The sequence below is a fragment of the Physeter macrocephalus genome, chromosome 12 (genome assembly GCF_002837175.3).
Source record: "Physeter macrocephalus isolate SW-GA chromosome 12, ASM283717v5, whole genome shotgun sequence".
Taxonomy (NCBI): Eukaryota; Metazoa; Chordata; class Mammalia; order Artiodactyla; family Physeteridae; genus Physeter; species Physeter macrocephalus.
The window spans coordinates 89,074,345-89,099,258 of record NC_041225.1 but is presented as its reverse complement, the minus strand read 5'-3'; the positions used below and the strand labels follow the sequence as shown (position 1 = coordinate 89,099,258).

Genomic DNA, 24,914 nt, shown 5'->3' with positions numbered 1-24,914 from the left:
GCAAAGCAGAAATAGAGTCACAGATGTAGAGAACAAACTTATGGTTACCAAGGGGGAAAGGGGGGGTGGGATAAACTGGGAGATTGGGATTGACATATATACACTACTATGTGTAAAATAGATAAATAATGAGAACCTACTCTATAGCACAGGGAACTCTATTCAGTGCTCTGTGGTGACCTAAATGGGAAGAAAATCTAAAAAAGAGTGGATATATATATACGTATAACCGATTCACTTTTCTGCACAGCAGCAACTAACACAACATTGTAAAGCAACTATACTCTAATAAAAATTAATAAAAATAAAATAAAATAAAGTGCATGTGGGAATGCCCAGATGGAGATGGAATACTGAAGGAGAAGTCAATGCAGAATGTGTGATTTGGGGCATCATCATCAGCATAAAAATGGAGGTCCCCCTCAAGGGATGGGAATAGATGAGACATTCCAGAATGATCAATCAGATGAAGAGGAAAGGACCAGGAACAAACCCAAGCGGACCCCAGTCCTGAACAGGCAGGCAGAGGGGCAGGCAGGGTTGGGAAGAGATCAAAAGAGGCAATAAAGGTACCCAAGGGCAGAGATTATCAGCAGACGAAGGCTATGATGAACTGAGTTAAAGTGAGGGATCACCTGCAGTTAGTATTTGTCAAACATATTAGCGTTTATAACCTGCTTTCATATCCCTTCCCTCCCTTGATCCCCATGGCAGCTCCATATGGGAGATGCTATTGTTCCCTCATGAGGAAACTGAGGCTTAGAGAGGTTAAATGATTTAGCAACAGCCACACAGTTAGGGAGTGGCAGAGCCAGCATCAAACAGAGCCTTCCTGACACTAGGCCCAGTGGTGTTTCCTCAACATCCTGATGCCCAGCAGGGAGGAAATGGTGACAGTAAGTAGCCATGGGCTTCATTATTTTGTTTTGTTTTTAGTTTTGCTTTGTTTAGTGTCAGAGAGGTTTGAGCAGGTTTGTAAGGCTGAAAGGAAGAATTTTGTCCTTCTGAAAAAGTTCTTAGCTTATTTTTTAAATATGATTTTTGAGGAAATAATTTCAAACTTACAGAAAAGTTGCAAGAAGAGTACATAGAACTCTCTTAGCTCCTTAAATCAGATTCTACAATTATTAACATTTACTATTTCCTCCCCTTCCTCTCCATTATCATTATTCCTATTCTGATCATTCTGAGAGCAAGTTGCAGACATGATGCCACTTCACCCCTAAATAGCTCACTGTGTATTTCCTCAAATTAACACTGATACAATACTACCATCCTATCCACAGATTCCATTCAAATTTCACCCACTTCCCAATGTCTCCCTTTCATTTCTAGGCCAGGATTCAAATCCAGGATCATGCATTACATTTCCTCATCATATGTCTTTGATCTGCTTTAATTTGCTGGAACATTTCCTCACTCTTTCCCTATCCTTTGTGACCTTTACAATTTTAAAAAGTATAGGCCTTTGATTCTGTAGTATGTCCCTCAACCTGGATCCATCTGGTTTTTCTTCAAGTCAAGACTCTTAAATTCTTGGCAGGAGTACTACTCAAAAAAATATTATGCTGTGTTCTTCTCAGTGTATCACATCAGGGGGCACATGACGTCAGCTTATCCCACCACTGATGATGCTAACCTTGATCACCTGCTCAAGGTGGTGTCTGCCAGTTTTCTCCAGTGTAAAGTCACCATTTCTTTTTTTCTAATTTGTTTTTTAATTTTTTTATTTGGCCATTTTGTGTGGCTTTCAGGATCTTAGTTCCCCAACCAGGGATCAAACTCAGACCCCAGCAATGAAAGCGCCAAGTCCTAACCACTAGACAAAGTCACCATTTTCAACTTTGTAGTTAATGAGTATTTTCTGGAGAAATACTCCGAAACTACTCTGATATCCTGGCCCCTATATCAAACTTCCACCTACCAGGCATAATAGCCAGTGATGAACATTGTATGAATCAGCTCTACCTTAATAATTGCCAAGTGGTATTCTACTCCCGTTATTCCATCTACATGTGTTAGTTGGCATTCTATGCTGAAGTGGAGCTTTCTTTTCTCCTTACATTCCGTTTCATATGTATTTATTTGTATCGGTATAGATTTCTGTTTCATTTAATAAGTTGTAATCTATTATTTATTTTGATGCTTAAATATGTCCCAGATTTGGTCAGTGGGCATTTCTTTAAGATGACTTCTGTGTCCTTCTGACACATCTCCATCATTCCTTTAGCACTTTTTTACTTCCCAGCACTACAAAATGTTTCGGGTTCATCTTGTATTCTCCCTGGATAAGGGGTGGGAACCCTTGGGAGGCCAAGCATTAGGGACATATGGCTGAGCTTATGCTGAGGGCACACCAAAGTCTCACCACAGGAACCTGCTGATGAGGATTTCCCTGCTAGCAGAGCCAACCACTCCTCATGAATTCTCCCTGGGTCTTGTTCTCACTCTTTCAAGATTCAAAGTCCAGTTGGTAGCATTCCAGTTGGTTGGCTTAGGCCAACTGCCTACCCCTGGGCTGTGAAGAAGTGGGAGGATAAATGTCCTTCTCCAGCTGCCATAAAGAGGGTAGAGCCTCAGCCTACCAGAGTTGTCCACAGTAGGGGTCTGTGTAGAAATAGGAAGATAATTTGAATACTGGGTGGCTAATAAGCCCTTCCCAAATATCAACTTCATAGTTGGGGAGACAGAGATACAGATGTAAGAAAAGGAAAAATTTGGAGATATTATGCAGTGAACGAGTGGTATGTGGGTAAACATTTAACGAAATCTCCCCAGGGGAAAAAAAATAGCCCTGGTTTACAGTGTTCGCCTATTTCTGTTGTGTAAAACTCCCACCATGGCCAATTTCATTACTGAGCACAGAGTTGGCAAGACATGTAGTAGCACACCATGACATAGCATTTCAACCATACGGACACTATAGATGTAAACAACCTCAAGGGATAATGGGAAAATGCAGTAAAATAATTAGGAAGTGATGAGTTTTGAGTTTTATCACCTTTGCTTTAATATAATTTATTTAGCTGTGAGTTTTTATGATTCAATTATTAACTAAAGCTGTGTTTAACAGCTGGAATGCACAATTCCAGAAAATTCAGCAATTGTCTCTCACGAGCCAGTATAAGGCATCAGCATGCCATGGCACCAGGCTGTGTCTCAGTGTTTTTCTCTGATGGTGGGGAAAGTGTGCTTTTGTTCATTTATTCTTTACTTTGTATTATTTTTTAAGTGGTGGAATAGGATTGTTTTAAAAAACTGTATGTGTGTTTTCAAATAAGAATTTAATTAAAAAATAATAACTCCACAGAAACTTTGGCCCTTGTTTCTCTACCATTGGTTGAGAACAGTGTAAGCTGGCTTCCCAAACTCCAGTCACAACCTCCTCCAAATGATTTATGCAAATGGATGCCAGACTATGATCTCTAAAATATAACTTTGGTTGTGTCACTCCTTTCCCAAAATCTTCAGTCACATTGAGTGCAAATTCCCTGGCAGGATTTGAGCTCTACTTCCTTTCCAAATGCCTTCCATTCCTCCAGCTCTTGTCAGGGGTTTTTAAACCCTTCCTTAGGGCCCATGTCCCATAGGGGTGTGTGTGTGTGTGTGTGTGTGTGTGTGTGTGTGTGTGTGTGTGTGTGTGTGTGTGTGTGTGTGTGTGTATGTGTGTCCCTGCGTGCAGCTGAGGGCCTCTGGAGAGGACAAGATGTGGGGCTCCAGCCCCTCCTTCTATCACAGCAGCTCTGATTATATTTCACATGTTCCAGGTGAGATTTCATTTGGAGAAAAAAGCATTCTGCTGCTAAAAGGCAAACATTTGAAATGAACAATTTGAGTCCAACAGCATGGCTCATCCCAGTCAAGCACTCTCAAATCTGTATGATTTCTTTAGGCATCTCATTTGTTCATTTACTTCAAATGATGGTTTATTGAGTACTTCCTATGTGCCAGGCACTGAGCATAAAGCAGTGGACAAGACAGACTCTCCCTCCCTGGGGAGCTTACAGTTTAGAGGAGTGACAATAGATATTTGAAGAAATTCAGAAACAATGCCTTTCCTTTCCCCTCACTCCTCTTTGAGGTTTATCTCAGAGGCCACAGATTTATAAAATCTTTTGATCTTCCTTTCCTACGGACAGAAGAACTCCCTTCTCCATGTACACTTTCGTATGTCGAGGATGTTTGTTGTTTTTCTTGTCCAGCATCCATTCCCTCACCTTCTGGTAGTAGTACCTGGAACAGTCTTTCAGAAACCACATCTCCCTCCCCCATCTCTCTCCCAGCTCACTGGGTTCCATTTGGTTTCCAGGAGTGGGAAGTGACCTAGGCCTGGCCAACTGGCAAATAGAATCCTCCTTAGCCACAGTGATTGGTTCAGGTCTGGCCACCCCTCTGCCTACAGTGATTGGTTTGAGATGGATAAATCATCCCAAATGGCCCATAGTGAATCCCAGACATGTGTAGGAGCTTCAGGAAACAGATACTCCCTTTTCTGCTGAATTTAAGTCTGAAAATATTATAGACCCAGCATTTTTGGCAACAATCTTGTTATGCTGTGGAAAGTGAAGCTAACATGGAGGAAAGTAGAGCCAGATGAAGGAGAGGGACGGAATCCTTGTGACGCTGAATGCCTGGGTCAAGCCACAACTAAAGCCTGACCCCTGGACATTATTGTTTCTTAAGCCATAAATTTCCCCTTTTGCCAAAGTAATTTTAAGTCAGGTTTTCTAAAAGAATGTTGAGTAATTTGTCATAGCAGAGCATTTCTAACCTGGGCTCTCTAAAGCTATAGGCTGGTATTTCTCTGGCTCTGGCTGTGAAGGAGCCCCACTCTCTCTCGAGTTCTCCCCAGTAAGTTCATAAGTCCCCAGAAAACTCCTCATGTGTGGTCAGCAAGCGAATCCTCTGCCATTTCCTTCTGTCCCAGGAGGCTGGGGGTGGCCCCTTTTTTTTGCAGAAGCTGTGAATCCTAACCCTGTCTCAGCCACCCAGCAAAACAGCAAAAAATGACCCCATTTGAGGTCGCAGATATCCTCACCGTCTTAAGGCACTTAAAGTCTGGGTCCAGGGAGCTGAGGTCGCTGGTGCCCCATCCAAGGGCACAAAGGTGCTGCACCTGATCCTTTTTCTTCATAGCTCCACTTACGGGGTGCTTGTCTTGTGCCAGGCACTATGCTGGGCATTTTACACTCATTCTCATATGTAATCCTCATAGAGACCTGAGGAGTGGAGGTAATTACTGTATCCGCATTGTACAGTAAGTAACAGAACAGGGTTACCAGACACGTGAATTGCGGCCACTAGGGACGGAGGGAAGCTTTAGTGGGTAGGGGGACGAAGAAAGGACATTTGGGACTGTAGGAAGTTGAAACAGTCGCCTCAGAAGCTGCTTAGAGGTGAGATTGGGCGCCATCCCAAGGCCGGGCTGTGTGCCTCTCGGCGATCCCTGGGCCTCGGGATTTTCCGCGCGCAGGGAGTCTGGCTAGCCGAGAGGGGGCGGCGGAGGGGCGGGGCTTCTCTGGGCCCGCCCCTTGCCCAGGTGAGGCGCTGGCTACCCGGGCAGGAGGGACGACGCGCCCCCGCAGTGCTCGCGAGGTGTAAGGTGCTCCGGCTGTCGGGCCAGGCCTGCTTTGGGCCCGGGACTGGCCCGGCGGGCAGGGCCTTTGGCGGGGGCGGGGGGCTGGAGTGGAGGGAGAGCGTGCCGCGCCCTGCCCGGCCCAGGTGTCGTCTCCAGGGGCGGAGTTTGGGAACCGGGCCGTGGGAGATTCCCGGCCGGACTAGCTGGCGGCAGTCGAGGGGCAGAAGCCTACGAGACAAGGCAGGACCGGGCGGCGCGGGGAGTGCAGAGGGCAGGCAAAGGCCTGGGACCGCCAGCATGTTCTCCCGAAACCACCGGAGCCGGGTCACCGTGGCCAGGGGCTCCGCTCTGGAGATGGAGTTCAAACGCGGCCGCTTCCGACTCAGCCTCTTCTGCGACCCACCGGAGGTGAGAGACCCGCGTCCCTGCCTGCCCCTCCCCGGACTCCAGCAGCCGGGGCCGCCTGGGCCGCCTGGGCCTCCCGCCCCGCCCGCGCGCGCCGAGGGGCGGAGACGCCGCGGGTCTGGTACAAATTAGTGGTTGTTGACTTAAAAAGTCAGGCGCGGACCGTCTGCAAGTTAATCGGACCGTGCCACCCCAGACATTACCTGGCCCAGTTGGGATGATTTGCCTCCGCCTGGAAAAACCTCGGGTTGGCTTCAATTTAAGGGTCCCTAGGCTCGATTCCCAAAATGTGCCTTACCCCGGTCCTTCCCGGCATTCCGGAGCAAAGGGCGGTGTGCACCAGGCGGGCTCTAACAGACTCCTGGCCTGGGCGCCCGTTCCTTCCCTGGGCTCCAGCCGCATCCCACAACCTGTCTCAACCGTCTGGGACAGCCTACATCAACAATCCTGACTTCTCCGCCAGGTCTGACCCCTTCGCTGAAACCCTCCCCAGCTGCTCCTCTGTGGCTGGGAGAATCGGGAGTGAGGGGGTTCCTTATTAAAGATTTGGGATTATTTCCCGCACTCAAACTTTCAGCCTCCTTTCCTGGGGCCTAAGAGGAGTCCAGCCTCTACAATTGCCTCCTCGGCCCAGCACTCTACACGTTGCTCAGGTTTGAGCCTTACCTGTAACTCCCTAAAGAGGCTCAGGAGGGTCTGAAAGATGTGGGGCTGAGCTAGGACTGAGAGGGCGAGTAGCTACAGCAGAGGCTATCCCCAAGGTCAGCTCTCCTTCCTGCTTGGCCTGTAAAGGGTTAAGTGAGAGGGCCTTCCTCACCCCTCCCTGCCGGGATTCCAGGCCTGGCTTCTGCACTTTACCCTACAGCCCGTCCAGAACAAAGGCTCTTTCACACCCGTGTCCCAGTGTCCCGGGCCTTCGCTGACTTAGAAGCTAGTGGGCCTCGGGGAGAGGACTTCTGTCGGGTCCCGCATAAGCAACGCCGCGTGGGGCCAGTGTGGGGGAGTGAGGGGCGAGGCCCAGGGACACGGAGGAGGGGCCTGTGAGCTGGGGCCGCCCCTGGGATAAGCCCAGCCTTTTGGGGGCCGTAGCGGAGGAGCCGGGGCGGAGCCGCTGGGACCCGGCGGAGCGGTGTGTGACTCCGTGGGCCTGGGGTGGAGGCGGGTGGCAAAGCTGCAGCTGGCTGGGAATCGGGGCTGGTTTCCTGTCTGGAAGGGAAGGGGCCCGCAGAGGGGAGCGGGGGCAGCAGCAGCTAGGCACACCCCTGCCTTTCTCCCTCCGTCTCCTCCCTTCTGCTGGAAAAGCGAGGTAATTGTGAACCCAGGGTGGGGCGGGCTGGATGGGGGCTGAACCCAAGTTGGAAGAGGTGGCCCTGGGGGTTGGGCCGCATTTACCCCTCTGTCCCACTCCCTGGGCTCACTCAATCAGGTCCTCACCGTTATCCTTCTTCTTCCTCAAACTAAGCCAGAACCCCTTTCAGAAAGCAACCTCCTGACAAACCCCACGACTCTGTAGAACCTGCATGAAGTGTCCCCTCCCTGCCCCCTTCCAGTTGTGCCTGCCCCTCACACCCTACCGCACACAGATTCTCTGTCCACCAGGCCAGGGATGTGGGCGGGGGCTGGGGAGGGGCCAGAGTCGGAATGAAAGAGCCTTTTTCTTCCACAGCTGGGAGAACAGCTGCCACCAAAGCAAGACTGGACACTCTGTGCCCAGAGTCCCCTCTGCAGCTGGCCTCCTCTCCGGGGACCCTGCTCATCCTCACCTCGCTTTCCTTTCCCTCCATGCCTGGCTCCCATCAGGGCCCTGGAACAGCGGTAGGCAAGGAAAGTTTGTCACAGCAGCCAGAGGGGTCTAACGGGAGCGCAAGAGGGACAGGGGCTGCCTCTGCCCTCTGTCCAAGAACTGCCCACCTCTTTCAAGACCAGGGGAGCAGCGGGAGGAATTGTGGGGCAGCGTGGTGCTTGCTCGCCCCACCCTTCTGAGGGGTCAACAAGGGAAGGGGCATCTGGGGGGCACAGAGATGCAGGACAGATTGCACATCCTGGAGGACCTGAATATGCTCTACATCCGGCAGATGGCGCTCAGCCTGGAGGTAACGCCCCCACCCCTGGAGTGCACCTCCTCCACAGCATCCCAGCCCATCTCTGCTCTGCCCTTTCCTGCTGGGGCTTAGCGGGGAGAGCGGAGCCTGCTCCAAGTGGGGAGAGGGATAGGTGGTTCTGTAAGCCCTTCGTTGGGTGCTACGTGTGGACCCAGGTTCAGTTCTGCCAATTAGAGTATTGTGTTGGCAACAGGGTCTTCACACCTATTTCTGGAAGCTCTGTGGGTTGGTGTGGATGTGTGTTCTGGGGCTGAGGGCGCCTTTAGGTATGGGAAGAAGAGGGGAGTTCAATGTGAGAGAGGTTTGCAGGAAGGAGATGGCCTTACCAGAGAAGGGGAAGAGGACTCTAGGGCAGGATGTAAGGATTCTGTGGCCCTGAAGATGGCAGGGATCTGTTTATTCCTTTTTTTTTAACTTATTTACTTTTGGCTGTGTTGGGTCTTGGTTGCTGTGCGCGGGCTTTCTCTAGTTGTGGCGAGCAGGGGCTACTCTTTGTCGCGGAGCACGGGCTCTAGGCACGCGGACTTCAGTAGTTGCGGCACGCCGGCTCAGTAGTTGTGGCTCGTGGGCTCTAGAGCGCAGGCTCAGTAATTGTGGTGCACAGGCTTTGTTGCTCCGCGGCATGTGGGATCTTCCCGGACCAGGGCTTGAACCTGTGTCCCCTGCACTGGCAGGCGGATTCTTAACCACCGCGCCACCAGAGAAGTCCTTCTTTTTTTTTTTAAATAGATTTATTTTATTTTTAAAAAATTAGTTAGTTAATTAATTTTTGGCTGCATTGGGTCTTTGTTGCTGCTCGCTGGCTTTGTCTAGTTGCAGCGAGAGGGGGTTACTCATCATTGCAGTGCACAGGCTTTTCTCATTGCTGTGGCTTCTCTTGTTGCGGATCATGGGCTCTAGGCACGCAGGCTTCAGTAGCTGTGGCACGCAGGCTCCAGAGTGCAGGCTCAGTAGTTGTGGCACACAGGCTTACTTGCTCTGCGGTGTGTGGGATCTTCCCAGACCAGGGCTTGAACCCATGTCCCCTGCATTGGCAGGCGGATTCTTAACTACTGCGCCAACTGGGAAGTCCTTTTTTTTTTTTTAGTTTTTGGCCGCACCCCACAGCATGTGCGATCTTAGTTCCCTGACCAGGGATTGAACCCACGCCTCCTGCATTGGAAGGCAGAGTCTCAACCACTGGACTGCCGGGGATGTCCCTCATTTATTTACTCTTTTATTTTTTTCATTTATTTATTTATTCTTAATCACATTTATTGAACACCTACTATATGTCAGCTTCTTTCTAGATCTTGGGATACCTCAGTGAAAAAAACAGGAAAGGTCCATTCTACTGGGGGAACAGACAAGAAGCATGCAAACAAATAATCTCACATAGTGAAATTATGATGAAAATGGGGGGGGGAATAAAAATCGGGTAGGGGGGGCAGCATTAGATGTAGGAGTCAGGGAAGGCCTCTGTGAGCTCTTTGAGCTGTGACCAGAAGGATATGAAGATATGTAAAGATGGGAGGAAGGGCTTTCCAGACAGAGGGCATAGTAAGGGCAAAAGGCTCTTAAATGAGGATGATGGTGATATGTTTGTGGAAGAAGGAGAGCCAGTGGGGCTGGAACATAATAGCTGGAGTCGAGCTGTTGGGTGGGAGCCAGATTATGCAGGGCTTTGTGGGCCATGACAAGGCATTTAGATTTTACTCTAAGTGTGATGTTGGCTCATGGAAGGGTTTTAAGCAGGGGGACAACTTATCTAATGTTTTAAAATGATGACTGTTGTGTTTGAAAGGAATAGGCTAGGCAGGGGTCGGGGTGGGAGGGAGAAGGGTTGGCCAGAGGAATAGCAGACGACCACCAGCTAGGAGGCTGTTATAGCCTTAGGGGAGTGAACCTGGTGGTATGGATTAAATGCTCATGGTGGAGATAGGGAGAAGGTGGTGGATTTCAGATGATGGTGGTAGATCTGACAGGGCTTGCTGATGTACTGGACATGTGGGTGCGGCCAAGAGAGGGCTCCAGGATGATTCTCAGGTGTGTGGCTAAGCAACTGGGCGATGTGGTCATTTACTGAGATGGGGAAGAGAGAGGAAGCTGTGGAAGTGACTGCCTGAACCAGGCAGGAGGTTGCTGCTAAGGGAGGTCAGAGGCAGGACAGTAGAGAGTCTAGCTCAGAAGGGGAATTTATCGCACATGTGTTTGTACCCTCAACAGGGTCCCCACTCTCTAGATCATGATAGACATTACGAGTCAATCATGGCAGTCTTCACCAACAAATCCACGCATGGCCTCACAATCTTTCTCAGCTCAACCTTGGCATAAATTATGCAGGTTGTGTCCTTCATAAGGGCACTGCATAGTGGCAGGAGTCCTGGCCTGGTTTCTGGCGGTGTGAGGAGGGGACACCTTTATCTAATTTGTTTGCCTGGAGAGGATCATCTTTTTCTAAAATGGAGAAAGGTGCCCAAGGATCCCATTGGGACTCTGACACTGCATATTGTCCTGTGTTGGCATATGAGATAAAACCTATTTGCCATCCCTAGTCCACTGTCCATGTTACTAGTTACATGTGGCTATTTAAATTAAAAATTTAGTTAATTAAAATGAAATAAAATAAAAAATTTAGTTCCTTAATTACTCTAGCCACATTTCATGTGCTAGATGGCTACTGAACATTTCCATCATTGCAGAAGATCTTATTGGCCATGGCTGGTCTAGGTATTTAAATGTTAGAATTCTGCATGCCTCCCCCTCCATGTAATTTTTCTTCATAGGAGCTCTGCCCAAGTTCTGGGGAAGAGGAGGGGGCTTAGATTTGACCTTGAGCATCTCTCATTCAGTCTTGGGTTGGTTGAGGGTGCTGTGTTCTTTCTCCAGGAAGCTCAGCAGTTCCCCAACCCCTATCCCATTGATGTTTCAGGGATTAGCAAGAGAGGTAGTCGTGGAAGTGTAAATTCAAGAAGACTTTCTGGAGGAGGCAACTTAAGCTGAAATTAAAGGGAAGGTGGGAGTGCTGGGCCCAGGTAGGGGTTAGACTTTCCCATTTAATCCTCAAACAGTAGGAAGTGGAATTACCACGGCCTCCCACCCCCAGTTTACAAACAGAGGCTCCAGAGGTTAAGTTCTCATGGCTAGTCAAGTTCCTAAGCCAGGATTTGAACTTAGCCCTGGTGGAGATTCTAAAGGGAACATAAGGTGATGAGAAGCAGAGAGGGAAGTCAGAGACAGAAGGGAGTGGGAGGAACTGGAAAGAATGTCCAGAGAGGGCCTAATGTGTGCTGGGGCTTCTGCCCATGACTCATCCTCCGTCAGCCCCTTGGGCCCTGAGCGGAGTCCAGCTTAGGGCTCTTTCCCAGTGGTCTGGTTTTTGAAAGTACTGCCGGCTTGGGAAGAGAGGGTGTGTGGGTGGGGAGGGGGGCGACATGGAACTATACCTGGGGTACGGAGATGGGGGTGAAGCTCTGGGATCCAGAGCCTGCGTCAGGATTCCCGAGATGCTCTGCCCAAAGGGTGGGAGAATTCTATGGCACTCTCTACCGAGAGCCGTGGGAGAATGGATTCGGACCCGAGTGTATGCGGGGAGAGTGGTAGCCAGGGTGTCTGCGCCCCCGGTCCGACTCATCCAGGCTGGATACAGCGACTTCTCTGCAGCCCCAGTTATTCTGATGTATACACTATCCCCCCTCCCGCATGCAGCCGGGCCAGGAGTCATCCTGGAGGGCAACTGCACCCCGGAGGGGCCCCCTGGCCTCCGGCAGCTCCGGAGCCTGAAGCCCTTTCTAGAGTGAGGCCGGTGCTCCCGGAGGTACCTTCCTTCTGCGATTAGGTCTCTGTAGTTAACACCACCCGGAGCCTAACCGGGCCAAGCGCACAGAGGGACTGAGGGACCGCCTGCGTCCCCGGAGCCCCTCGGCCGCTCTCGCGGCAGTTGGGCAGTTGGTAGATGATGTCATCGGCGCTCGCTGCAGGCGGGGCGGCTCCCAGCGGTGTGGCTCCCGGGACCGGGCCCAATGCCTGCGTTGCGCCGCACGTGCAATGGACAGGGCTAGGGAAGAATCCGTGAGTGCTGGAGCCGGGACCAAAAGGCTAGTCAGGAGGGGGCCTGCGGACGCTGCTCGGCCCCACCCCCCTCACCTGTTTGGGGGCGTTTGTGGTAGAAGCTAGATGCAGAATGGGATGGGGGTTGGCAAGCAGCAAACCGTAGCAGAGGTGGGACCCTGGTGCAGGCAGTCATGGTGGGGGTGGGGGCAGCTGTGTAGTCTGAGAGGGCTTCCTGGTGGAGGCGGCGTAGGAACCCGGTTGGCCTATTTCTGAAGGGTCAAGAAGGGAAATGTGTATAGTGAGGGTGATGAGATGAGGTGAGACGTGATGAAAGTCTGGCCTAGCCCAAGTAGGGAAGGAAGAATCAGCAGGGAGGCTGAACAAGGCAATTCCCGGAAGCAGAAATTTAGGGTGTTGAGGTCTTGGAGACTTGAGGGCTGGAATCATCAGGAAAGAAGCAAGAGCACAGAGTGTGGAAAAGAGCTGGTGTTAGGGAGAAAGACAGGTTTTGGTTTTGTGCAATCACATTCATCCTCCTCTTCCAACCCTGTGACTCCACTTGGCTTGCCTTCTGATTTGTACGCTGTAATAGGGTTAGTCTTCCACCTCTTCTCTGAAGCCTTCCCCATCACCTCAGCCAGAAACAAATAGGGTCTCTTTCCTGTGAGCGTGTTTGTGCCATGACATGGCACTTATGGAGCAGCCATTAATGTCTGCATCTCTCACCTCCCAGCTGGATTTCAAATATGGTGCTTTGGACAGCACAGGGATGCTCCAGTGTTATTGGGTGAATGCTACTGGGCTGAAGTTGCATCATTAAAATAAGCACCCCGCCCCCATGCATACCATATGCTGTGCATTGGGCATTGTGCTAAGTGCCTACTCACTCCTGACCTGCTTCACCTGTCTTCCCATCCCCATTCCTTGCCTCTGTCCTTACCTCCCAGTCTCAGAGGGCCAGCAGGTGGCAGGTTCCCAAATTTGGGGTGTGTGCTGCATTCTGTGCAGCATGGATAAACACTGTAGGTGGTATGCTCCTTCTCCACTGACCCCTTGCCAACTAAATGTCTTCTCTCATCACTTGAGTCTTTGGGGTAAGCCAGGATGGCCTTTACTATCTGTGGCCATTCCCTTTAGGTGGTAGTTCTCAGCCTGGGCTGCACCTCAGAGTCACGTGGGGAATTTTCCAAAAAATGCACATGCCCCACTCTTAGAGATTCTTATTCTGCTACTCTGAGATGGGTTCTCGTGATTTTTTTTTTTTTTAACTCAGAAGATTTAATTTTTTAAAAGGTAACACAATTTCCAATAGTACAGTAGTAAAGAAGCATATATATATAAAGTATCATAAATTGATTTTCCATTCCTGGCTCCCAGCCCCACAGCCACTACTATTTTATGCATGTCTATGGATATGTATATGCATATATATATATATATATAGTGCACAAATGGTAGCATGCTATAATACTGTTCTTTCTTTTCTCACTTCATATATTTTGAAGATTGCTTCATTTTTGCACACATGTCTACCTCACTCTTTAATGTCTGCAATAGTCCATATTCTGTGGTATAGATGTGCTATAATTTATTTAACCAATGCCCTATTGAAGGACTTTTAATCTTGGTGTTTTAAAATGATGCTGCAGTGAATATGGCCCTGCCCACAAGTGTAACTATATCTGTAGGATAAACTCCTAGATGTTGGATAGCTGGATCAAAGGATATGTGAATTTGTAGTTTTTACAGGTTTTTCCAAATTGCGCTCAAAAGAGGCTGAAAAAATTTATACTCCCAGAGGGGGTATAAATTTTAACAAAGCCTCTCTGGTTATTTGTGGGCTGCTGAGGTTGAGAGTCAACCCTTGCCCTTTAGTTGCCTGAAACATAAGTTTCTTGTGGACCACAGTCCACTTGGGAATGAAGGGTGCTTCAACCTGTCCCCCAGTTGACATTTCCTTCTCATCCTTATCCCCACTCCGGCTAGGACACAGAGTTGCAAAGAAAGCTAGACCATGAGATCCGGATGAGGGAAGGGGCCTGCAAGCTGCTGGCGGCCTGCTCCCAGCGAGAGCAGGCTCTGGAGGCCACCAAGAGCCTGCTGGTGTGCAACAGCCGCATCCTCAGCTACATGGGCGAGCTGCAGCGGCGCAAGGAGGCGCAGGTGCTGAGGAAGACAGGCCGGCGGTGAGCAAGGGGGAGGCGAGGCTTTATGGGAGTAGTGGCGCAGTGTGTGTGTTTATGGAGTATGGAGTATGGAGCACCCTGAAGATGACTTCCTGATGAAGACTTAACAGGGTCCTAGAAGACACCTTGGTGTTTTACCACCACAGTGTGCTGCCCAGAGGTGCACTAGTGAGTTGCAAGACACTGGCTCAGGAAAGCCAGTGTATCTGGCGAAAGGCTGGCAGTCTGAGGAGTAGTAATGCAAAAGTGCTAATTTGCTAAGCCCTCCCTGTGATCTGATGAGTCTGGCTGGCTGGCTTCTGGAAAGCTAATTTTCTCATAGCTGGTTCACCAAATGGCCAATTTGCTAAATGACCAATTTACTGTAACTGACAATAAATAGTTCATTGTACCTGGGGTTTGCCTCATTAGAGTCAGGGATTGGGAAAAGAAATAATAATTTTAAAAAAATTTAAGGGAAAGCCTACCCATTCACATAAATTAGATTGTGCACTAAAAGGACTCAACTCTTGGATGTGAAACACAACTTACACTGGCATTAGACTCTGCTGATCTGACAAATCTGTAGTGAAATGGTTGAGGCGATGCTCTGGTAAAACTAAAATGTGGGAGAAAACATTTGGCAAATTGATCATTCTGAGAACTGACCATTTTTGGTGAACTGGTCATTTGGAAAATTGGCTTCTGGCAAAGTAACCTGCTTGATCCCACAAGGCTGAGTGGGGAGAAGGTCCAGGCCCCTCACCGACATAGTGTCATCCCAGCTCATCCATGAAGGCTGACACAAGGAGAGGTTGCCAGGAGGCCTCCAGAGTTCACCCATGAAGACACCAGGGGAAGGCTGCTCCATAAAGTTAAACGAAGAGCAAGCAGGCATGGGGACACCTTCTACTGTGAGTTTGCTGTCTCTTAAGAGGCAGCCATTGACAGGCTCTGCCCTGCCCAAGTCCCCACACAGCCCATACAGTGTAATCGGAGGTGCACCCCAAGTCCCTGGCAGCTAAACACATTGCCATCAATGCCACATCATTTAGTTTAAGGCTAAGTCACTAATTTCATTATAATGAATTATAAATTAGTATGGATAAGCTGGCCATCACCTTAGGAGAGGGACACATGCTCGGTGAGTCCTAATGATGGGCGGGGAGGGAAGGCCGGATGTCCCCCCTGCAGTGGGAGGACTGGGAAACTTGGGGCACTGGGAAGGTTCAGCCCATCTAGCCAAAGGGGTAGAGGAGAAATCAAAGCTGAGGGGGAGGATGGAGAGAGATTTGCAGTAAATGGAACACAAATGTTCCCTACTTGGGTTTTTGGTTTTCTGACTGATCCAGTACCCTCCTTTATTGAAGTGATGAGATGGTGGAGACAAGCAGCCTCCTTTGTTGTTAAAAAGAAAGCCTGCAAACTCCTCCAAGCCTGGGGGGTTAATGGAGAAGTGTCCTTAAAAGGGAATCTCTCTCTGTGGGCACCTGTGTCCTCGAGCCCCACTTCTCCCTGGCAGGAGTCTGGGGAGGTGGTCAGGAAGGGTGCTTGTGTGGGGGGTGGCCTGAGCTTGTACTGTGTGTGTGTGAGCTGAGAGCCTCTAACATTCCCAAGCCCAGCAACCTCCTGGGTTCAACTGACAACTCTCCCTAACAGTCCTTCAGCCCTGCCGTGTCAGCCTGGCTGGGACCTGGCAGCTGGGTCCTGGGCCAGAGGGGTCCTAGAGCCCTTGGGAACCAGAGCCAGGGGGAATAGTGTCAAGAGGCCAGGCTAGGACGTTGTGATTTGCCCACAGGCCTTCTGACAGTGGGCCACCCGCTGAGCGCTCCCCCTGCCGCGGCCAGGTCTGCATTTCTGGTAAGAAGCACAGCTACCCCAGCTGTTGGCATTCTTTGCCCAATGATAAGATCTCCTGCCCCATCTCAACATCTATTCCTACCCCTCTGCCCCTTAGATCTCCGGATTCCACTCATGTGGAAGGACACAGAATATTTCAAGAACAAAGGCGGTGAGTTCCACACACGTGGGACAAATTTAAGGCAGTGACCCTGAGATTGGAGGTCCCTGTGGGGCACATCTTTACCAGTTTTGCTCTGTCCCCAGACCTGCACCGTTGGGCTGTGTTCTTGCTGCTGCAGATAGGGGAACACATTCAGGACACGGAGATGATCCTGGTGGATAGGACCCTCACAGACATATCCTTTCAGAACAACGTGCTCTTGTGAGTACCTCATCCCTGTGGCTCCCTCCTTTCTCTACTCTGCTCGAATCCTCGGATGAGGTAGCTCCAGGGGAGGGGAGGAAGAGAAGAGGGAGGAAGGGAGATGGGCCTTCCCTGTGGAGCTGTCCTGTACTTGCATGACATCCGTCCTCCACCAGAGCGCCACTCCCTGGACTTCCCCAGACCACCCTCCTGTCCTCTCTTCCTCCCATATTCCTACAGTGCCGAGGCAGGGCCAGACTTTGAACTGCGGCTGGAGCTGTATGGGGCCTGTGTGGAAGAGGAGGGGGCCCTGGCTGGAGCCCCCAAGAGGCTTGCCACCAAACTCAGCAGCTCTCTGGGCCGCTCCTCGGGGAGGCGTGTGCGGGCATCGCTGGAGACAGCTGGGGGCTCAGGGAGCAGTCCCATCTTGCTCCCCACCCCGGCTGTTGGGTAAGGCCCTGTATTCCCCCACTGCCCTCAGCTGGCCCCAGGTGACCTCTGAGCTGTGTTGAGCATGCAGAACCTATTTTGCACTGCTGCCAGGACATGCAGACAGATACGAATAAGCAGTGGTCACATAGCTGGGAGGCACTCTGGCCTGTACCTCAGGGCTTGTACCCTGAGCCAACTGAGAAGACCAATAGGAATGCAGGAAGAGCTAGGCTCTGGCGTCATCACTTTTTGGCAGCAGCAAATACATCTTATGTGGATAGAACAGAGTGCCCCTGGTTGCAGCAGGGTAGCCTGGGTCCTGTGGTTGTTGCCTGCAGGCACCTGGAGGCACCTAGTGGAACCACTGGGTCTCTGAGCAGCAGTTTGAAAACCTTCCAGGTAATGAAGAGAATGCTTATTTTGGAGACAGACATAGATTCAAATTCCAACTCTACCACCTAAGCTATATTTATGGGCAGATATCTTCACCTCTTTAAGCCTCAAGCTGCCTCAGGGCTGTTGTGGGAACACAGTGGGATAACATATTTAAAGCACAGGCCCTGGCACTTAGCAGGAGTGCAGTAAATGTTCCAACCCCTGTGGGGGAGGCAAGCTAGTTTTCTGTGGGGCAGCCTGAACAATGGGGCAGACCTGCTCAGCTTATAGCTCCTGCCATCCAACATGCCCCTCATTTGGCTGCTGCCCACTTCTCTGTCCTGCAGTGGTCCTCGTTACCACCTCTTGGCTCATACCACACTCACCCTGGCAGCAGTGCAAGATGGGTTCCGCACACATGACCTGACCCTCGCCAGTCATGGTGAGTATTGTTATGTGGGGGATGCTGGATGGTGACAAGAGGGGCTGTTGGATGGTCCCCTTCACATTCCCCACCCTCACCCTGCACTTCCTCCTCCCCCAGAGGAGAACCCCGCCTGGCTGCCCCTTTATGGTAGCGTGTGTTGCCGTCTGGTGGCTCAGCCTTTCTGCATGACTCAGCCTACTGCAAGTGGTATCCTCAGGGTGCAGGTGAGGGGCCCTGAGGAGTGGAAGGGAACAGGGAGAAGGCAGAGGAGAGCCACATCACCCAGGAATCAAAGAACTATTGAAAAAGCAAGATCTGGGTGGAGGCAGGAGGAGCATGGCAAGACGAGAGGAGGATCAGACAGGAGGGTGGGCAGGAAGGAGCAGTTTCTCTGTGGGGGGCTGGGAAGAAGGGTGTTGGGGGTGTGATTCCCCTAGGAAACCTTGAGTCATTTATGCAGCAAGCTGGGGAGCTGCAGGACTGGGTGCGAGTGCATGGAGTCTTGAAAGGAACAAACCTCTTCTGTTACCGGCAACCTGAAGACACAGACACTGGGGAGGAGCCGCTGTTTACTATTGCGATCAACAAGGTGATGAATCCCTGGTGGGGAAGCCACCCAGGTGGCAGGGTTCGGGAGCCTCTCCATCAGACCCCAGGAGGGTGGGCACAGACCTCAAAGAGATCAAAGCTAGCCTCCTGTTCCAAACAGCACCACACCCAGCTTCAGGGCCAGGGTTGTTGGGACCATATTCTCCCCAACCAGCATCACTGGAAAATGATCGTCCCTTCTACTCACCAACCTTTGCCCCTGCCAAGTCTCAGAGAGGGTTCTAGAGCCAGTTTAGGACTTTTCATCCTCCTTCCATCTTTCCCCTCAGATTCAATCTGCATCTCCCTCACCGTTTCCTGGTTTTCTCTCCCAACCCAAGTCTAAGGACCCTCTTTGTTTCCTAGCCCTTTTGCTAGCATTCCTGCCGACTTTTATGAGAGTAGTGGGGACCTCAGGCCTCGGCGTTCCTGTTCCTGCCTCCTTGCATTCCCTGCTTCACTCAATCCCTCCTTCCCTGTCTCCGTCTGCTCCTCTTTTCCTGACTAAGGACGACCTGTCTCATTCCCTTCCTTTCCTGCCATTTCTTTCCACTCTGGTCAGTAGGAGGCAAATGAGAGGGCTTCGTGAAAGCCCCACAAGCTCCTCCTTCTAAGGCAGGGATGACCAAGCCTGCCTGATGTCACTGCTGACTTCTGTGACCAAGGTGAAGGTGGAAGCAGATCCTCTTTCTCCTACAGGAGACTCGAGTCCGGGCAGGGGAGCTGGACCAGGCAGTGGGCCGGCCCTTCACGCTGAGCATCAGTAACCAGTATGCGGAGGATGAGGTGACACACACCCTTCAGGCAGAGAGTCGGGGAGCCCTGCAGAGCTGGATGGAAGCTCTGTGGCAGCTTTTCTTTGACATGAGTAAGAGGAGGGGGCTGGATTGAACCTTCGGGAGGGACTGTGGATCGTTACTTTTACCAAAGGCCTCTATTTCAAGAATGTGTGGAAAGGAATGTAGCAGGGGAGAGGGTGGCCTGGCCCTCTCACAGTCCTCCCCCACCCACCCCAATCAGTGCTCTCCCTGCAGGCCAGTGGAAGCAGTGCTGCGATGAAATAATGAAAATTGAAACCCCTGCTCCTCGGAAACCACCCCAAGTACTGGCCAAGCAGGGGTCCTTGTACCATGAGATGGGTGAGTGAAAGTGCACTCTGGGATCCTGATGGGAATTTGGGTTGGGGGCTTCAAGGGAACCCAGATAATGGAGACAGAGAGAAAGCACACTTTGGGCTAAGGCAGAGCTCTGAGGACACAAGTCCCACCCAGTATTCCTTTCCCTTCTCCAACTCTTCTTAAAACCACCTCCACCGAAGTTCACAACACAAACCCATAGAACCAGATTCATTTCATGCCCCGGTCCGGAAGGATCGCACATGCGGTGGAGCGGCTGGGCCCGTGAGCCATGGCCGCTGAGCCTGTGCGTCCGGAGCCTGTGCTCCGCAGCGGGAGGGGCCGCAACAGTGAGGGGCCCGCGCACCGCAAACAACAACAACAACAACAACAACAACAACAACAAAACCCAGAGCAGATTCATTTCATGGATTTTTTTTTCCCGTAATTTCTTCTTTTCTGTTTCCCTTTCTGCATGCGGATTCCTGTCTCTTCCTCTGACCCTTCACTTGCCTGGCACTGCTTTCATTTTCCTCCTCTTTCTTGGCTTCTTCACCTACTTCTGCCCACCCTCCTCTCCCTGTCCACCCTGTCACCCCATATCCCATAGTCTTATCAGAACCTGTGACTCCAGGGGGCCCAAGTGAGGGGCTGCTCCTGCAGGATAATGCAATCTCAGCTGAGATCCAGGCTTTGCTTTCCTCCTACAGTGACTGACAGGTGATGCTCAGGGCTGAGTAGGTCTGGGGCCTAAGCTCTGACTAGCCCCCTCCCCTCAATCCCTTCCCGGTGCCACAGCTATTGAGCCGCTGGACGACATCGCAGCGGTGACAGACATCCTGGCCCAGCGGAAGGGCACGAGGCTGGAGACGCCCCCACCCTGGCTAGCAGTGTTTACAGACCAGCCTGCCCTGCCTGGCCCCTGCTCGCCTGCTTCAGTGGCCCCAACCCCAGCCCAGACCCATTCCCTGCCCTGGGGGAGACCCCGAACGTTATCCCTGGATGCTGTCCCCCCAGACCACTCCCCTGGGGCTTCTCACTCGGTTGCCCCTCTACCCCCGAAGCGGTCTCCACAGTCCAGAGGCCTCTGCAGCAAAGGCCCACCCCACACTTGGCTCCAGTCCCCAGTGTGAGACGGTGTGCTGGCAACAGGATCTGGCCAGAAGAGGAGATGATCGGTGTGCAGTTGGGCTCTGGAGTCGGCGCTGTTTGTAGCAGGTTGGCCAGCTTGGCCTCCCCTTCCCCTGCTGGACTGGGGATAGGCTGGGGAGGGGGAGCAGAAGCCCCTTTTAAGCTGTGGTTGCCATGGTGCTGAGGGACTCATTCCCAGGGCTGGCTGGGACCCCCTAAACCCTTCCTGGGAGAAAACTGGAACCAACCCTGCCCTACCTCCCTGCACTAACCAGCTTTGAGGATGGCACTGAAGAGCCCTGGGAGGGAATGCACGCACCTCCCTTGTGACTCCCACATTGACCATTAAAGTTATTTAACATCAGCCTTCACCTGGTTCTTGAGGACAGGTTGCCTCTTGGCTTGGTCTGGACCTGCCACATCCCCTCATCCCTGGAGCTTAGTTCACTAGTTGTGAAGTAGGACTATGATACTGAGTAATCAGACAAGGGCTGGGTGGAGGTGGGTACTTTATAAATACCACAGGGGAAACGGAGGGCTGCTTTTCTCTCACATGCTGCTGAATCTCAGGATCTCAGCGAGGTCGTAGCCAGTCACAGCAAAGGAGCTGCCTGAGGGATCACAGAATCGGGCACCACACACCTGGGTGTCGGGTACACACTCTCCATGACAGTGCTCCACCTGGGAGAGAAGAGAGCTGCTCAGGGCCTGCTGCCTCATGCTTGGGTCCTCATTCCACTCCCCTTACAAGACACACCTCAATGTAGCCACCCTCTGGGCTTCTGCTTAGCTTCCAGATGTGTACAAAGGTGTCCTCAGCCGCAGAGAGTAGCTATAAAAAAAAAGGCAGGGAGGACCAGCGGGAGTCAGAACGTGCTGACAGGGGACTGGTATAGGCTGTGGAGCCTAGTCCAGGTGCCTGAGGAGGGGGCGACACTGAGTGGCAGAGATAAGCCCGTGGAGTTCCTCTCAACATCCCAGCACCAGGAACAAGGGTATGTAGGGACAGAGGAAGAGACTGACCTTGCCCACCTCAGGAGCCAGATCCAGGGCACATATGGCCCGGGCGTGGGCGTCGATCTGGACATGTAGAGTTCCTGTACTGGCTTCATACAGACGCACCTGCCCGTTCCCATAGCCTGCTGCTATGGTCCCCTGCCACAGCTGCACAGAAGGGCACGGGACCCTGCAAGGGTGATACCCTACTTTGATTTCCCAGACCCAAGCCTACTCCCCACCCGGAAGCTACCTCAGGAAGGCCTCAGCCCCCTTCCGCTTCACCTACCCGAATCCTGGAATTCGGGTCAATAATTTGAATTCGGACCCTGACCGCCAGACACACAGCAAGCCTGAGTCATCTGCTGTCACCATGTCAGCCACACAGTCCTGAGGGGAAAGGCAGGATCAGCCCTTCCCTTTCTCCCCTGCTGGGTCCTGTATACAGGGCAGCAGGGGAAGGGAAGCAGTATTTGCATCTTGGCCTCTCCAGGGAAAGGGCAAGATGTGAAGCCATCACTGGCTGGAGGGGTCCCCTGGAGGCATAAAATGCTTTCCTTGTATTCTTTATAGTCTTACTCCCTACCCTGACCCCAACACACACACCATGTGTTAGGGTATATAACTGTCCTCATTGGATGGATGATGAAACTGAGGCCATAGTGTTAGGACCTTCTGGAGGTCTTGCAGTGAGCCAGTCACAGTCATGACTAGACTCTGGGCCTCTTGACAACCCCTAAACCCAGGCAGCCAACATAGCCCATGGGCCCAGCTCTGTGCCAGGCGCAGTGTAATACAGGAATTAGAAGATACATACCCTGTTTTCGAGAGGTTTACAATCCAACTGGGGAGACAAGAGTTGTCTGAGGGCAGTATCAATTCAGGGTTCAGCTAAGGGAGATCAGTGGGAGCTGGAATAGGGGGAAGGCTTCCTGGGGAGGATAGCACTGGAGGTGGGCCTGAATTTACCCAAGTTCAGAGAAGGAAGCCACACATGTCAGAGCTGGAAAGTATCTCAGAAACCATCTGTCCCAACTCCTCCATTCACACCAGTATTGTAAAGTGTGAGTGAACTATTAAATGCCACGTAAATGTAAAGTATCTTAGGCTTCATCACTGGAACTGAGGTTGCTAAAGCCTAGGAAAGTGCAGCAATTTGCCCAAAGTCATCCAGCTGCTTAGTGGCAGAGCCACGGCTGGAACCCAGCTCCCCAGCCTCCCAAGGTGGGGAGGCCCCCAGATTCACTGGAACAGTAGGGGGAATCCACTCACCTGTCCCTGGGCAGGCTCGGTGGCAATGTCTGTGACTGGTGTCTGGTGCCCAGCCAGCTCTTCACTCAGTACAATGTTGGGACCCTTGGCTGGGATGTCAAAAACCAGTACCCGGCCTGACCACATTCCTGCAGAACCAGTGCTCCACTCATGGCTTCCTGATCCTCCCAGGTCTCCAGCCACCACACTCAGCACTCCCTCCATCCCAGAAACCTTAGTAACAAACCCACCTCTCACTGCTCCGACAGCCCCACCCCTACATTCACTACCCTTTTCCTATCCCACCCTGCCCCTATGAACCCCGCCATGGCTTTTTAGAGTCTCTCAGACCCCCCTTCACTCCCAGCCTTCCCTCTAACACTCCACAATTTCCTCAGACCTTTGGCATCCTCCTGGCCAAAGGCTATATACCCCTATACCTCAGTACCCCCCAATGCCCTGCCCTTGGCCCCCTCACCCACACAGATGAAGTGGCCACTGGCAGCAATTCCTCGGGCAAACACAGCCTGCACTGAGAGGGGAAAATGATTAGAAATAGCATCTCCCCTAGCCCCAGCAAACACTCCCTACCCCCAACCCACTCAGTCCTGCAGGTACCTAGAGAGGAATCTCCAGCATCCAGTGCATGCCAATAGACCATGACGGAGCCATCAGACTCATACATCTGGAAGACCAAGGCAAGGATGGGGTCATGACCCCGCTGACCTTTGCTGAGCTCTGTGCTGACTACTCCACATGCTCATGTTAGCCTTAGCCCATCTAATCCTCAAAACCACCCTGGGAGGTAGGCACTACTTTTATCTCTATTTACTGGGGCTCTGAGAAGTTAACTAAATTGCCCAAGGTCATACAACTGATAAAAGGGCAGATATTGGAGATGGCACTTGAGAACTGGAAAACAAGGAAGGAATGAAGATGAGAAATAAGGAAGAGGGGGCTAAGCATTTGAACAGCTTGGAAATGTTTAGAAATAAATGGGGTGAGGTCTAGGGGCCTTGGAGAGAAGTTGAGAAGACCCTAGTGGGGGAGGGCACGAAGGTCCTCTTCTTACTTGTATTCCTCGATGTGAGGTGAGTACCAGCAATACTCGGAAAGGGAGGACACACCAGTGGACCTAGAGGGAGGTGAATCAGAGTAGGAGGAAGTGGTCAGGGCAGGGGAATGACGACTCAAAAGTGTGGAAATTCAGATGGTTAGGGAAGGCCTATTCCTTGAGGTTTGAAGAGGAAGGACTGGTTTAGGGTTGGGTTCAGCAACACCACTCCTAACACCACGCCTCACCTGGGTGATAAGTGGGGGGCTCACTCCAGCGCCCTCCTGAGCTTGGAGCTGGCGCTGGGCCAAGGGCACACCCTCAGGAGCAGCGCTGAGAAGCTGGGCGCTGGGTCCATGGACTACTCCAAAATGTGTGAGGTTGCCGACGGGCAGCTGCAGCACACTGAGGTTGTTGCACAGGGCGGCGGCTGAGCCTCGAAGGGGGATGGAGCGCTCCCGGCGGAACATCCTTGGGGAGAGACGTCCGAATCGCAGGCGCGCGGAAGACAGACGACAGCGGAGATTCCTGCGGGGGCTGGGAGGTGGGAGTGGGGGCTGTCACGAGGCACTGGGAGAGACCCCTGAGATTGGGTAATGATGTGAATGAGGGCCTCGAGGATGGTGATGGGGGATCACATGGCGTGGGAAGGGTATTGTGGAGCAGGCGAGAGGAACCCTAGGGCTGAGTCATGACGCGACAGGGGTTCCCAGAGGAGGAATTGCGGTGGCCCAGGACTCAATGGCCCCAAGAACCCGAGCCAAGGCGGGATATAGCAGGGTAGCCCCCAGGCCCTTCCTCCCTCGGCCTGGCTCCCCGAAGCCCCCGGACCAGGTCAGAGTTGACACCAGCAGCTTGCCGGACACGAGAAGCGTTCCCTGCCTCCGAATCCGCCGCCACCATAGAGACGACGCACGTACGCACGGCCGTTGGGTGGGGCGAGCAACCCAAACGTGCAGCGCGCAGCGCTGCTGCCAGGTCAACTGTAGGCGGGGCAAGCCCGCCTGCGGCGTAGTTGCCGAGGCGACCGATAGGCGGCAGCAGCAGCGGCGGCGGG

The 24,914-nt window shown here is 52.0% G+C and overlaps 2 protein-coding genes across 8 annotated transcripts; one reads left to right on the top strand and one right to left on the bottom strand.

Annotated features, from left to right (window-relative positions):
* The first annotated feature begins 5,570 nt into the window (after nt 1–5,570).
* RTKN (rhotekin) lies at nt 5,571–20,968 on the top strand. 5 transcript variants are annotated; one of them, XM_055089278.1, is made up of 13 exons: nt 7,066–7,289; nt 7,650–8,076; nt 14,104–14,303; nt 16,081–16,142; nt 16,240–16,293; nt 16,389–16,506; nt 16,729–16,938; nt 17,643–17,737; nt 17,840–17,946; nt 18,183–18,311; nt 19,010–19,178; nt 19,345–19,449; nt 20,224–20,686. In XM_055089278.1, the coding sequence occupies exons 2-13, from the start codon at nt 8,005–8,007 to the stop codon at nt 20,556–20,558; spliced, it is 1,656 nt and encodes a 551-aa protein (XP_054945253.1). In that variant the 5' UTR covers nt 7,066–7,289; nt 7,650–8,004; the 3' UTR covers nt 20,559–20,686. The 5 variants fall into 5 exon arrangements, with proteins under 5 accessions (XP_054945254.1, XP_007107706.1, XP_054945255.1 ...); XM_055089279.1 differs by lacking the exons at nt 7,066–7,289; nt 7,650–8,076 and adding an exon at nt 5,571–5,986 and having other exon boundaries at nt 20,490–20,968; XM_007107644.3 differs by lacking the exons at nt 7,066–7,289; nt 7,650–8,076 and adding an exon at nt 5,571–5,986.
* On the bottom strand, nt 20,602–24,758 carry WDR54 (WD repeat domain 54). 3 transcript variants are annotated; one of them, XM_028496963.2, is made up of 11 exons: nt 24,106–24,758; nt 23,876–23,938; nt 23,422–23,488; nt 23,282–23,335; nt 22,825–22,952; nt 22,370–22,396; nt 21,842–21,942; nt 21,580–21,742; nt 21,314–21,388; nt 21,077–21,237; nt 20,602–20,688 (listed from the first exon to the last, which is right to left on the bottom strand). In XM_028496963.2, the coding sequence occupies exons 1-10, from the start codon at nt 24,325–24,327 to the stop codon at nt 21,106–21,108; spliced, it is 1,032 nt and encodes a 343-aa protein (XP_028352764.1). In that variant the 5' UTR covers nt 24,328–24,758; the 3' UTR covers nt 20,602–20,688; nt 21,077–21,105. The 3 variants fall into 3 exon arrangements, with proteins under 3 accessions (XP_028352764.1, XP_028352763.1, XP_028352765.1); XM_028496962.2 differs by lacking the exon at nt 20,602–20,688 and having other exon boundaries at nt 21,049–21,237; XM_028496964.1 differs by lacking the exons at nt 20,602–20,688; nt 22,370–22,396 and having other exon boundaries at nt 21,049–21,237.
* Nucleotides 24,759–24,914: the final 156 nt, after the last annotated feature.

What these genes read in the sequence shown, in the direction of transcription:
- RTKN (XM_007107644.3), top strand. Translation starts at nt 5,876, where the DNA reads ATGTTCTCCCGAAACCACCGGAGCCGGGTCACCGTGGCCAGGGGCTCC. An exon ending in TCTTCTGCGACCCACCGGAG is followed by an intron (nt 5,987 to 14,103) that starts GTGAGAGACCCG and finishes CACTCCGGCTAG; the next exon opens with GACACAGAGTTGCAAAGAAA. An exon ending in GTCCTTGTACCATGAGATGG is followed by an intron (nt 19,450 to 20,223) that starts GTGAGTGAAAGT and finishes CCGGTGCCACAG; the next exon opens with CTATTGAGCCGCTGGACGAC.
- WDR54 (XM_028496963.2), bottom strand. Translation starts at nt 24,327, where the DNA reads ATGTTCCGCCGGGAGCGCTCCATCCCCCTTCGAGGCTCAGCCGCCGCC. An exon ending in CCTCACATCGAGGAATACAA is followed by an intron (nt 23,489 to 23,875) that starts GTAAGAAGAGGA and finishes TTGGTCTTCCAG; the next exon opens with ATGTATGAGTCTGATGGCTC. An exon ending in CCGAGCCTGCCCAGGGACAG is followed by an intron (nt 22,397 to 22,824) that starts GTGAGTGGATTC and finishes TTGTCTCCCCAG; the next exon opens with TTGGATTGTAAACCTCTCGA.